This window comes from Tachypleus tridentatus, chromosome 13 (assembly GCF_004210375.1).
Source record: "Tachypleus tridentatus isolate NWPU-2018 chromosome 13, ASM421037v1, whole genome shotgun sequence".
In the NCBI taxonomy this organism is placed as follows: domain Eukaryota; kingdom Metazoa; phylum Arthropoda; class Merostomata; order Xiphosura; family Limulidae; genus Tachypleus; species Tachypleus tridentatus.
The window spans coordinates 12,557,291-12,572,480 of NC_134837.1; the positions used below are offsets into that span (position 1 = coordinate 12,557,291).

The 15,190-nt window shown below is 31.6% G+C and overlaps 1 protein-coding gene across 1 annotated transcript in view; it reads right to left on the reverse strand.

Moving 5' to 3' along the window:
- The window catches only part of LOC143240634 (fibrillin-1-like), a 209,582-nt gene that overhangs the window by 90,351 nt on the left and 104,041 nt on the right, over nucleotides 1-15,190 (reverse strand). The window contains 7 exon segments of the mRNA XM_076483387.1: nucleotides 6,532-6,654; nucleotides 7,989-8,114; nucleotides 8,463-8,588; nucleotides 10,023-10,148; nucleotides 11,123-11,248; nucleotides 12,927-13,007; nucleotides 14,968-15,114. Coding sequence (XP_076339502.1) covers nucleotides 6,532-6,654; nucleotides 7,989-8,114; nucleotides 8,463-8,588; nucleotides 10,023-10,148; nucleotides 11,123-11,248; nucleotides 12,927-13,007; nucleotides 14,968-15,114 — 855 coding nt within the window.

Genomic DNA, 15,190 nt, shown 5'->3' on the forward strand with positions numbered 1-15,190 from the left:
TACATAAATTTTTATGTAAATTAAACAACAAATAAACTGTTTATAAACAAATAACCAAAAATAGGAGGAGCAGAAAGTGTTCGTACATTACAGAACGTGTGAAAAACTGATATTCCCATAAAAATGTTGTTTAGTTTGGCGAACAAACTACATTATACCATTCCAAAACTAGACACTGGGTTCATAATTATTGGAATTTAGCCAGCAAAAAAATGTACTTCTGGCAATTTAGCACTGTCTCCGTCATTATCTGCTTGGTCATTATGGCGAACAGGAAACAACTGTCCAGTGATTTAAAAAACCGAATTATTGTAAAATACAAGTCTGGTGTGTCTCTTTCCTGTATTGCGACACAACGTAATGTGCAGAAATCTACTGTTCAAAGCATAATTGCCAAGTTTAAACTTACAGGATCAACTGCTAACCTCCCTCGTTCCAGAAGCCCCACCAAAATTCGAGAGAGAACCAAGAGAAAGGTTCTCAGAGAAGTTAGTAGAAACCCTCGTTTAACACGTAATGATATACAGAAACTGGTAAGGGAAAGTGGGGTTGAAGTAAGCACCTCTACAGTTAAGAACATGTTACGCTCTTCTGGGTTCAAAGCACGCCGTCCTCCTAGAACTCCATATTTAAAGCCTGTTCATTTAGAAGCACAATCGATGTATGCAAGAAAGCATGTTGATAAACCCTTTACATATTGGAAGAGTATTCTTTGGTCAGACGAGACATAAAATCGAGCTTTTTGGCCACAATGATGTTCGCAATATTTTCTGTAAAAAGGGGGAACAAAATCCTCCAAAGAACACCGTCCCTACTGTTAAACACGGAGGAGGCTCAATCATGCTTTGGGGTTCCTTCAGCTCTTCTGGTGTAGGCAGCCTTCACCGCATCAATGTAATCATGAAAAAAGAAGAGTATGTCGATATATTAGGCACTTATATCAAGAATGATGCTCGGAACTTGCAGCTTGGGCATTGTTGGATCTTTCAGCAGGACAATGACCCTAAGCACACATCTAAATATGTACAATCTTGGTTTCAGAGGAACCATATAAGCATTCTGGAGTGGCCATCGCAGTCACCCAATCTCAACCCAATTGAAAACATTTGACATGAGTTGAAGACCAGGGTTCATCAGCATCATCCGAAAATCTTGCAAGAATTGGAGGCCTTCTGTAAAGAAGAATGGAAGAAAATACCAATCGAGTACTGTCAAACGATCAAGGTGGGCTATGAGGAGAGATTGCGCCAAGTAATTTACCTGAAAGGCTACACAACTGACCATTAAAGTAGATGCACGAACACTTTCTGCCCCTCCTATGTTTGGTTATTTGGTTTTTAACAGTTTATTTGTTGTTCAATTTACATAAAAATTTATGTAGATGTGTGTTAGTATAATATTTATAATATACCTTACTTTCATTATCCTGATCATGATACTTTTTAAGTTATAAGGAAAAAACTACTCAAGATGCAGGGGTATGAACACTTTCTGTCATAACTATAATAAAGGGTGGATAGCATAGCTGCTGCTTTAATAGTTCATTTAGGGGCTAATGATGTAGAGAAACGTAGATAAGAGGAGCTAATTAATAAGTAAAAGGGGTTGATAAAGGTATTTAAAGAAAGAAACCATAACTTAATTTTGTCAGATGTACTGCTCAGAATTAACTGTGGGAATGAAATTATACATGGGTCACTAGGGCTAAATGCTTGGCTTAGGTTAGTATGTAAGGATGAGGAGATTGTCTGTTTGGATTTGTTGGATCAGTTCAGACAAATAAGGGAGCTTTTTGGAATGGATGATTTACATTTAAATATGGTAGGGGCTAGTTTATTTGCTAAGGCTATTAACTCAGTTGTAAGATAAATTTTCAACTAAGACTAGACAGTGGTTAGGGCCAAGAAAAACTAAAGGCAAAAAAGCATAAAAGGCAGAGAAAAGTTTAATATAGAAGTAGTTATTAGGATAGGTTTAATTATTACTATTGCAATACTAGAAGAATAAGAAATAAAATAGATTACTTTAGAATACTGATAGGAGTGGAGGGTTTTGAGGCAACGGGAAGAGCTGAAATATGGATAAACAAAAATGATTTTATTGACAGAAGTTTCTTTAAAATACAAGGTTTTAGGCTGTTTAATAGGGATAAAGAGAGGGTCAGTGGCTTTCTAAGTAAAATGTGAGTTACATCCTGTTGATGTTCAGGATATTCAAGAGAACAGTAAGGAGAATGAATCCATTTAGGTTTCTATTAGTACAAAGGGAAAAGGTTTTCAGTGGAAAATTGTTACAAACCACCAGATGATACTGATGAAATTAGTGAGAAGGTTTACAGTGAGATTCAGCTGTTAATGAAATCATAATTATGGGTGATTTGATTACAGGCATACAGATTAGGAAATGCTAGAGCCAAACCATGAGGAATAAAGATTTTTGAAAACTGTTCAGAATGACTTTCTTGACCAATTAGTCATAAAACCTATTAGAAACAATGGTATTGTAAATTTATTGTTAACTTCAGATATAGGAATGATTGAGAGGGTGGAAACTGGGGAATATTTGGGTGCAAGTAATCATTGGTTCATTAGGTTTGTTGTTCTGCCATACATGGATGTATTGAATGATGATACTTTGAGTACAGATTTTAAAAAGTAAATTTTGAAGAGATGCAACAAGAATTATCTGTTGTGAACTGAGAAGTTTAATTATTTGGAGACTGACCAGATGTGGATGATTTTTAAAGATAAATTTTAAAATATTCAAGGTAAATATATTCCTTATAAAAGGTAAAGGGTAGATGTAAGTAAAAAACGAGATTGGTTCACATGGAGTTTAAAAACAAGTATTATAAATTTAAGAAATTTAAATTGATTGGAAAGACAAGACACTTAGAAAATTATACAATTTCAAGAAAGTTAGTAAAACAGGAAATTAGAACTTCAAATTCAAAAAAGATGTATGACAAAAGTTTGGCTGACAATGTAAACAAAATATTAGAATGGGGTTAGTACACTTGAGGGATAATAAATGAAGGCTAGTACCTGATAATTATGAGATGGCTAGATTGCCAAATTTTGCTATTTCTTTGGTTTTTACTAACAAAGATTCAAGCAGTATTCTATATCTTTCACAGGTGATACATGGAAAATAGATCACAAAATGACTGCATGAATTCTGAGCTGGTTAACAAACAATTGGAAAAATTTAAAAAAGTTGCTGCTTATGTAGATAAGGGTAAGATTGGAGATTTGGTGCATCTGGATTATCAGAAATCATCTAAAAAGTGCCATATAAAAGGGTTGTGAAACAGATTGTCTCTATAGATAGGTGGGGAGGGGGGATAAGTTAGGAAATTGAATAGAAGAAATGGAAGAAAGTAGAGGGTTGTTAAAAATGGAGTTCAGCCAAACTGGTTTAATGTCACAAGGGAAGTAAGTCAGGGCTCAGTCTCAGGACCCTTGCTCTTTTTTATTTACATCAATGACAAAGCTGAAGGAATAGTCAATAAATTATATAAATTTGCAGATGATAAAGGTCTTCAGTGTTCCTAGCTGTGCAAAGGATGCTACTACTTTATAAAAGGATTTAGATCATTTTTTGAGTTGAGAAACTAAATGGCACATTGGTTTTAATTATAATAAATGCAGTACAAAGCACGTGGGTTATCATAATTTGAATTCTAAATATAATTTGGATTTAACAGTGCTATGAAAGAAAGGGATTTTGATGTAATAGTCAATCAGTCTTTAAAACCATTCAGGTAGTGTGCAGTTGCTAGTGGTAGGGCAAATAGGATTTAGGTTGTATCTACAGAAATACCAGACACAAGTCTAAAGAAGTTATAACTTCATTTTGCAAGTCATTGGTTAGGCCAAATTTGGTATATCGTGTTCATTCCTGGGCTCCTTACCTTAAGAAAGGCATTGAATTGTTGGAAAAGGTTCATAGAATGGTGCCTTTAATGGAGGGGTTGCCACACAAGGAGGGGCTGAAATATCTCAAATTGTTTTCTTTTGAAAAAAAGAGTTGAATGAGGTGTTTAAGATTGCTGATTCGTCATCTTTTTTCATATTCAACAGTGAGAATGGTAGAACTAAGGAACACAAATATAAACTTTGGCAGAGTAGGAGTCATGTTCAGCTAAGACAGTTTTCTTTTTATAACAGGGTGGTTCGTCTTTGAAATGGATTGCCTTCAGATATTGTAGAAGCAGTATATTTATTAGTTCAAGAAAAACCTTGATTAGTACGTGAATGATAAAGGCTGGCTTTAAGTTGTTGTTGGTTTTTTAAGTTAATTTAGTGGAACAACCAAGATGGACCAATAGGTTCCACATCGTCTTAAAACATTAAGTTATCTATTTATGTTCATTTACAGTGAAGAGGAATTAAACTTTTAAACATATAAAAGATGCTGATTCAGTTTAAAAAACACTAATTCAGTTTTTCTAAAGTAAGATTTCAACTTAATTAAAGAACTTCTTCAAGTTAACAAGAAGTATCACTACAATAGGTTGGCAAACAATGACTTAGAAGCATTAGGAAATATTGTATTTATGGTGGAACATCAGTGTAAAACAAAGAACAACATAATACAAAAATTTACTAAAATGTCAAGTTGTTGGTGAACAAATGAATCCTAATTCTTGATATTCAAGAAATAAAATACAACAATACAGTGAAAAGTTGATAACCAAGAGAACAATAGTATAAAATATGCAAAATGTCAGATTAATAAAATAAAAAATAAACATCATAATTTTTTAATGACAGTACCGCACCCAGGTTTTAGTTTTATATCACACTATCTACTTCATAGCTTTTTATAGTATGTTCTACTTTTGTATATATGTTTTTCATTTTCCATCTTAAAAGTTTGGTTGCCATAAAAACAAATGCCTACATCTTGCACAAACAATAATTATATAGTGAAATATTCAAACAAATCAGATAATGAGAAATGTTATTTCTTTCCTAAGCTGCATTAGATGTTCTTTGTAACTAATATATACCTTCCTTGAACCACATCATTATTATTATACATGTTTTGGAGTTTATGGCTATTAGGAAGATATGAGGCTTACTTTATAATCTTATAAAGAAAACTTTTTTAAGATAATATATTTTTAATATAAATTAAAATTTAAGAAAGTAATACTTGTTTGCAGTTGAACTGTGTATTCTGTCATTTATTTGACAGCCTGAAAAATGACTTGAATGGCTTGCAGATAGTTTCTGCTAGAATGAGATATCCAGAATGTGTACCTTCAAGTCTGAACTAGTCATGAGAAGTATAACCAGTATAATACATTCAACTCTAAGGATTAGAAATGTTTGACTTAACATTTTTTTTATTCTAAAGATTGTGAGACTCTCTATGAAATATAGTTTAGGAAATTACATTTAAGAATGTCATTAAAAAGGTTTTCAGTAGATGTGAAACAGAATGGAATATTATTATAATGTTTAGCATAGGTATTTCATTAACACTCCTACGAAAAGACGTTTCTAGTCCTGATTTCTCCAAGCCCGTTCCCCTGGCTGTGGTTTCGCTAGAGAGTAGATAGGGACAGTGGGAATCTCGTTAATCCATTCATTAATGGATTTAAATGGCAATTTCATTTAAATACAAAATTATTAGCCTAATATTAATAACCTTACAAGTTGCTCTAGGGCCTATTAGGCCCCACTTTTCGTAGGAGTGTTAATTGATTTATTTTCTATTTTTAATTCACTGATGTTGAGTTTATCAAACATTATATTTGTAATTGATTGATGCTGAGGCTTGTGAAATTTCTAGAAGGTCTAAATGATAAACATATAAATAGCTGCAACCAGATAAGCAGAAATAAAATAAAAGTGAAGTCATGTGAAAGAGAAGTTCAGTTATAGAAAAGTTAGAAAGGTAAAGTTAACTGTCATGGAAGTGAATGGCCTGATGGTTGATATGTTAGAGAGAAATTAACACTCAGATATAAGGAGAATAATTTCTAAACTAATTGAACCCATCTATGTGGACTTTGCAAAGATCAGATAATTACTGGAAGTACAGGATACAACTATGATAGCTCCAAGGCAGCATAAGTGAATTAAACAATGATACTATTGTGACAAAAACAGAGAAAAGTAATTCAGCCTGTAAACTAAATTATACATTACTGAATCGGACTAAGTGGACTTTTGACAAAAAGAAGAGAACTGTAAAGTGTTTAAGATACAACTATAATCACAGCATAAAGAATTTTGTACATTTGTCTAACTTGTTTCGAATATATACATGTTCTTTTAAAACAAATGAAGTGTGTTGGTAATTTTTTTGTGGAATTTATCACCAACAAGTCACAGACACCTACTGTAGAAGAATCCTTAATCCAACACACGTATATATTTATATTATAGTATACACGACTAAATTTTAGTTCCTACCAATCATTATACACTACAAACACTACTACAAATATACCAATAATACCACCTCATGAAAATTATTCAACTAATGACTTGTCTCCACAGATCAAGTCAATATCACCTGTACAAGACTTTTTGTCAAACAGTAATCGATATCCTTCTTCACAACTGCACGAGTAGCTTCCTTGGGTGTTAATACAAATTTTTTCACAGTTTCCATTGCTCACAGAACATTCATTAATATCTGTAAAAATATGCAATATTTAGAGTATTAGATAACAGAACATTGGTACACATACCTGTACTCCATTGTTTCACATTACATGATTTAAACATACAAATAGATCTAAATTACAAGACAATTAGAGCAAAATAAAAAAAATGTTTGAGTTATCTAACTCAATACACAAAAATTTATATTGCAACATAAAAAACTGAGCTTATAGCTCAAACACAATGAATTAATATATATGAATTATACTAAGTATGAAAATCAGTTATCTTAAATATTTTTTGAGCACAGGTGTAAACTTTCTGAGTAATAAATTGGGCAAAGATGTATACCTTCTGGGTGACAAGTGACCAAACATTTTGTGAAATGGGTAAAAAGTAAGTTAGAAATGGAGCACTTGTTCTACGAGAAAGAAACTGAAAATTATCATTTAGCAACATAACAGAAACAAAACTACTTAACAGAAGTAACCCTAGTAACATAATGGAAACAAAACTACCTAACCTATTGAACTTAACAGAAGTAACCCTAGTAACATAAATGGAAACAAAACTACCTAATCTATTGAACTTCACAGAAGTAACCATAGTAACATAACTGAAACAAAAGTACTTAACTCCTTGGACTTAACAGAAGTAACCCTAGTAATATAACAAAAACAAAACTACCTAACCCCTTGAACTTAACAGAAGTAACCCTAGTATCATAACGGAAACAAAACTACTTAATCCCTTGATCTTAACAGAAGTAACCCTAGCCACATGGTAGTAAGAAACCTACTTAACTCCTTGTACTTAAAATAATAAAAGTGACCCTTATTAATATGGCAGTAAGTAAAATAATTAATCCTTTAAACTTAACAGATGTAACTCTTAGTAACATGGTGGTAATAAAATAATTAACTTCTTGAACTTAATAGCAGTAATATGACAGTAAGAAATCTCTTGGGCTTCAGATAACAAAAGTAACCCTTAGCAACATGACAGTAAGAAAAACTTATTTTCTTGAACTTAGAATAGTGAATGTAAAAGCATTTGTTCATGATATGATTAAGTCGCTTCTCATCTCATAAAATTGTATTCAACAAAATACTGACTGAATGTGTGCAACAAACACAAGAAGATCTAGCTTTTATTTTAACGTCTGTTTAATTCAATATTTCAATTAGTACATGAAAGTTAACACACAAAAAACTGTATTCTTATAAGTATAAAATTCAAAAGCCCTTTCATTTTGGTGATCAAAATGTGCTTAGAAAGCTCTATACTGAAATCTGAAAATTCTGTTGTACACTTATGAGCCAATAAATGAGATTATATTGTAAAAACAAACAGAAAAAATTTCACCTTCACAGCTGGTAAGCTGAGGAGTCTGCTTGTATCCATCGTTACATATACACTGATATGTGCCCATCATGTTCTCACAGACACCATTCGAACAGATACCACTTGTTCGACTACACTCATCTATATCTGTACAACAAAAACATCCATTACTTGTTCACTCAGAGCCATGATTATCATACTTATTTTTATATAACACCTCTAACATTTGAAGCTTTTACAGTTGGTCCTTGAGCAAACATACTTTTAATTTTATGTTTCATCAAGACGCAACATTTACAGGTTAAAAACACTGTTATTCCATATTGTCGTGGTTGAATAGTTATAATATCTATTGCTTATGTAACCTTTTCCATTATCATAGAAGCAGCCTTTTCCAATACTATATTTAGACAATCGTAAATTCATTCACCAGTAATGAGAAATTATCACGGTTTATAATCCAATTTTAACATTTCTCTATAACAAAATTTTTACCTTTACAATATCTTCCATCAGAAGTCAGTTCGTGACCAAGGGGGCACTCACAACGGAAAGAACCGACAGTATTAATACACTGCCCACCTCGACAAAGGCCTCGATTTCTTTCACACTCATTAATGTCTAAAAATATAAATATATATGTGTACATTTAGTTACACTTTAAAATTAAGTTTTAATAAATAGTCTACCATTTATTCATGATACTTATGGGCCAATCCCCAAAGTGAAATTACAAGAGATTAAACTTTGAAAGAGTTACTTGCTATTAGAATTTAAAAGTATGTATTTAAACTAAATGAGTACTGAGAAAGAAAAAATAATTTAAACAAATATTATAAAAAGTATTAGAAAATAAATCTTATACTTTATTTATCAAATATACTAAGTCCTCAACTATAGCTTGTGAGTGTGACCTCAATTATATCTGGAGTAACTAAGGTTACTACACTATAAGAATGATGTTCCACATCATGTGCTGACCTTTGATCTACTTTTTCAATAATCAGTCATGCTAAATCTCATGGCTATGATTATGTGCTACTACCTGACACTTTTACAATTTTTATTATAACAAATTTCTGTTAAGTTAGACCTATCTTAAACGAAGCAAACTATCCATTGGTTTTCCCCCGTATATGAGCTTTAACTTTATAGATCAAGTTTACACAGACAGAAAAACACAGAAGTCCACCATAACTACGCTTAGAAAAGATCAACTGATTTAAAAATGTGACTGGAAGACTTAAAACTTCTGATTGGTGTTGGAACATGATTTAAATGGCCGTTGCTATTTAAACACACAGTGTGAAAGTATGCACCCATGAAGTACACTGAGGCTTTTTAAATTCAGAATGTTGTGTCTTTGTCATATAGCAATCCCCTTATGGTAATCTTTTTAATGTTTTTTTATGCGTTTCTAAGATAAGGATAACAGTCCACAAATACAATATAACATCACAATCTTGTATTAAAAAAAACTTTCATAGAAAGTGTGGTTTGCCATCTGTAATGCATAAACTAATCATAATAATTAATAAAGTCAACACAGTGATTATGAACCTTCAAATTATAAATTGTTTTAATATTATTTCACCACCAATATTCAGTCACTTTACATTCTGTTTTTCTTTTTTAACACCAGTATAAAAAACTGACCAAATAAAGTGGGAAATTCACTAATTTTCTACATATGGTATCCCCAGCAATATTTAGTGGAACTAACTATGACACTGATGGTACTTTTACATTTTTGTATGTTGTTAGGAACCATGGACCAAGAAAGATGTTAATTAGTTTGAAAACGTGTTCCAAAGACACGTGGGGAGCCCACTAGTACATAACAATTAAAGCAACTAATATACATCGTAATTAAAAAATACCATTACCATTTTCTAATGGAAATAAATGAAAAACCGTAAGCACATATGAAAAATAGAAACATTTGTTGTTGTTTCTTCAACCTTGGAAAACGTTTATAAATATTACTTTAGAATTAAAGAAACAAATAATTTAAAACCCCATACTAAGAATTTTTTTAAATCTCTGTAAACTCACCCATGCACATCTGCATCATCATAGTGTCTTCAAAGCCTTCATTACACTCGCATCGAAAGGATCCAAGAGTGTTGATACATCGCCCATTTGCACAAACGCCTCTGGCTATGGAACACTCATCGATGTCTAAGAATGAAGTAAAGAGTTACAACACTTAAAGTAATTCTAACCTCAAAATAAATATTTACAATTATCAGGTTTTTCTAGATTTCTATGAATTAATTAATTGGATGAGAATATATTTGTACAAGAAAAACACTGAATAATGTAAGTTTGCTGTTTTTAAAATAATAGATAGTTTATCTACAGGAAACAAACATGTGATTAAATGTTAAAATTAACTTATTATTTCGATCTTATCCTTCATATAACGTGAAAGATACGAGCTGAGGTACCTGCACCCTGGATAGAAGTTACGTAAAATTCATGATTAATGAAAGGTTATCTCAGAGCATAAAAAGTTGTTTCCTTTACATATAATTTTTTAAAAACCCAAAACAACCATAAAAACAGCAAAACACAAAATGCAAAATCATAAACTTGAACATACCTCTTCATGGACCCAACAAATCTTATTGGAAATTTTGGTGATAATCCATCAACAAGGTCAAAGTAGTGGTAAAAACAACAACAACACAAAAACATTCATAAAAACTACAAAATTGAAAATTTGTGTTATTCCCCCATGGACATAACAAACCTTTATACCTATTTTGGTGAATATCCTTCCACACCCTGCAAAATATTTACATGGACATACAACAGAAAGTACTATTATATTCATACAGATGGTGCTATTGCATTACTTCTGAATGTTATGTATTCATGACATCATATCTGCTTCCTGAAAATGAAAAAAATAAAGTTCTCTGTGAAGTGAAGTAGAGGTACAATGGGAAATTCACGACTCCTATGCAAATCTACATGCACATACAGTAAAAATTTCTTGAAGTTGAGAGTTGTACATCACATAGTATAAAAGTTTTTCCAGTATCATATAAGCAAGAGTTCCATTATAGTATGATATTATTTTCTTTTTCAGTATGCCATATCTTCATAAACCCTTTATACTATTTTCAATTATAAAAACCTGAACTTACCAGTACAATTCAAATTATGTTTATCAAGAGCAAACCCTTGGTTGCACTGGCAGTTGAAGCTTCCAATGGTGTTATGACATCTTCCATTCACACAGATGTTAGGAAAATGGACACATTCATTGATATCTACAAATAATGGACAAATAAGTAAGTTTCAGAAATGTAAAACACAAGTAAAGTTAAAACCTAGCAGCATATACATCCATGTAACTTTCCTGACTTGATATAAAGTACATTTTTTTTATAGATTACTATGTTCCAAATGTTATTTTAAAGCCAAAACACTGCTCTTCAGAGACCATCTACTCTAACTTTATGTTTACATAACCTATAGAGTTTAATAAAAGATGATAAAAGCCCTGTACCTCAAGTGTTTTTAAAAAATAATCTTACTTCTTCAGAAGAAAAAAGGTCCACCTTTCAAAAGCAGCCATGTTATAGGTATTGTTTTATACTGAAGTTTCTAGAAATCACATCTTCTTCTGATATCATGAACACAGAACTTATTGTTATTACTTAGTTATGTAATATTTGTTTTGTATTTGCTATACATTAAAGTAGGAAATAACATGAAAGTAATAGACTGTTTCGTACATCTGATCACATTAAATACATTATACTAATAGTTACAGTACACCAAGACAGCAGACATGGGCAGGGTTAACCTCTTCAAAATTTGACCATGGCAAATAAATACCCTTGTAATATACCGCAAAAATAATGAAGGAAAATGCTGGTATAAAAACTATTTTTTATGACGACAATATAAACTCTAGTAATAATAAAGGAATAAGTCAACAATAATAGTATTCATGATTGTTCACTGTTTTTTTTGGCCCCTCCACATCAATTATTAGACCAATATTAGAAGGTGAATACAATAATTTATAACTTTTTACTCATTTTTTACCATGATTTTTATATTAAGTTGTGAAATCCATTCCAAAATCATGGGGGTAGGCCCAGCACAGACAGGTGGTTAGGGCACTTGACTCGTAATCTGAGGGTCATGAGTTGGAATACCCATCATACCAAACATCCTCACCCTTTTAACTGCGGAGGTATTATAATGTTATGGTTAATCCCAATCTGCATTTGTAAAAGAGTAGCCTAAGAGTTGGCAGTGGGTGGTGACAACTAGTTGCCTTCCCTCTAGTCTTACAGTGCTAAATTAGGAATGACTAGTGAAAATACCCTCATGTAGTTTTTCATGAAATTCAAAGCAAACAAACAATTGATGGGGCAGTGTGCATGCATGGTTAATGAAGACTGCCTCAATGCTATATTAATCAAAACATTACATGAACTGGTGTTGAACTAGTAAACCATGACAACAAGAAGAAGGAAAGCTAAGTCAGCTGAGCAAGACAACAACAACAGAGTAGTAAATAAGACAGTTGAAAGAAAGACATTAGGCCAGTCAACTCTATTCACCTTTTTTAAAGAAAGGTTCAATGTCTCTGTAGAAAGTGTCTTAATTGTTATAGACAAAACTGAACAACTGTAAAATCTTACCAAGTTAATAACAAAAATATTTTAAGCACTGACTGAACTGAATGTACAAAGATACTGATATTAAAGTGAATTGATTAATTACAAGTACGACTGTATCAGAAACTTGTCAGTCATGCCTCATTAATCATACATTATTTCTTCATAATATGACTAGCCTTATCCCTGTCAATGGAAATTTTAATGCACTCTATGTGATATTATTGACAAACTGGTAAAGAAAGGTTAAACATTTCTGTTTCCAAGTGCAGAGACAAATCGTATTATGTACTAGAAGAAAAACTACACTTACCAGTTATAATAATCATTTCTCCTCGACCTCTCCCATCCAGGGAAAACCCTGGTCCTTTAATACACAATTCATTAAACTGCACTGAAAAGAACAACAACAAAAACTGTTAATGTGCTTGCTCAAAAATAACCACTGTATTAATAGCTTCATGAAAATCATAGAATACACACATTTAAATACCTAATAAAAAAAATAAAAAAATAATCATTATATATAGTTAAATACATCACAAACTAAAGATCAGTTCATCATATTAGAAAAACCTTAAGTTAAAAAAAATCACTTAAAGATAAATAAAAAACCTTACAAAGAAAGGCAGACCTTTCAAAAGTGGTTTGGTCATAGGTTTTAATATTTTTACCTAATAATTAGTACATTAAATCATATCATTGACAGCTTTACAATCGTTATGAGCAGTCAATATAAATATACCTAAAACCTTCATCCATGCTACTAACAACATTCTAAAGTATCATTTTAACGTTTAAATAGTTCCCTTCTCTCTCTACTTAAGTAACAACTAGGAAATAATTTATCTAGATGCAGAATTTATAGAATACTAAACAAAAAAACTATTATTATAGTGTTACAGGAGCATTTTCTCAACAGTTAAATTTAATAGTATTTAGATAGCCACCACATTGTAAATATTTAATTGATACAATCTTATGTAATCCAAAAACAACTGGTGTTAAATCTATTCAAAAAAACTAATTCAATACCAAGATAAACCCCAAACTCATTCAATACTGAGATAAACCAAAAACACATACAATACCAAGATAAACCACAAGCTCATTCAATACTAAGATAAACCACAAGCTCATTCAATACCAAGATAAACCACAAGCTCATTCAATACTAAGATAAACCACAAGCTCATTCAATACTAAGATAAACCACAAGCTCATTCAATACTAAGATAAACCACAAGCTCATTCAATACTAAGATAAACCACAAGCTCATTCAATACTAAGATAAACCACAAGCTCATTCAATACCAAGATAAACCACAAGCTCATTCAATACTAAGATAAACCACAAGCTCATTCAATACTAGGATAAACCACAAGCTCATTCAATACTAAGATAAACCACAAGCTCATTCAATACCAAGATAAACCACAAGCTCATTCAATACTGAGATAAACCACAAGCTCATTCAATACCAAGATAAACCACAAGCTCATTCAATACTAGGATAAACCACAAGCTCATTCAATACTAAGATAAACCACAAGCTCATTCAATACCAAGATAAACCACAAGCTCATTCAATACCAAGATAAACCACAAGCTCATTCAATACTAGGATAAACCACAAGCTCATTCAATACCAAGATAAACCACACGCTCATTCAATACTGAGATAAACCACAAGCTCATTCAATACTAAGATAAACCACAAGCTCATTCAATACTAAGATAAACCACAAGCTCATTCAATACTAGGATAAACCTGACAAAATGGAATATTGTTGGTCTTTTTGGTAGTTATGAAGTTGCTCAAATTATCCAACTTTACTTATAGTAAACAGGGTTAAGAAAATAACAGAAAAATATAATGTTTTACTGAAAACTAAACATTTAAAATGTATGTAGGAGGTTGTAGAGATTACACAAATGAAATTTGAAATGAAAAAGTAATTTAATTTTACCATGACAATCACTAATAAAAAGCTGATACATTCACTGACAAATCATTATGTAGCTTGTTAAAAATACTTCACTAAAAATATTATTTTTTTTGCATATGAAAGGATGATTATGTTTATTGAACATCTGGCAAATTTTGTGAAGATACACAAACTATATTGAAAGTTACTAGTAACAAAACTATAGATTTTAAATGAGTACAGACAGGTCATGTGGTTGGTCAAATTGACTGAGCCTGTGTTGAAAGATTTATACTAATTTTCCAAGAAAAATTTAGTACTAACTATGGAAAAGGAGACCATCAATGTCCTTATATCACATATTTCAATTAATATTCTAGAAAAAAAAATACTATGACTAAGGGAAGTTTTAAAAGAAACCTACATGATCCTGGTTGAGGACATGGTTCACAGGAATGACCCCAAGCCTTTCCCACAGAGCAACAACATAACATTTTCCTGTGTAGACCACTGAATGGGGTAATACAATGACCACCTTCATAATCAGCATAACATAGCTCTTCTCTCAGGTCTGATGATAAATTTAAAATATTGGTAACAGCAGTACACACATTTAAAAACAAAACAAGTAATGCCTGAACTTTATA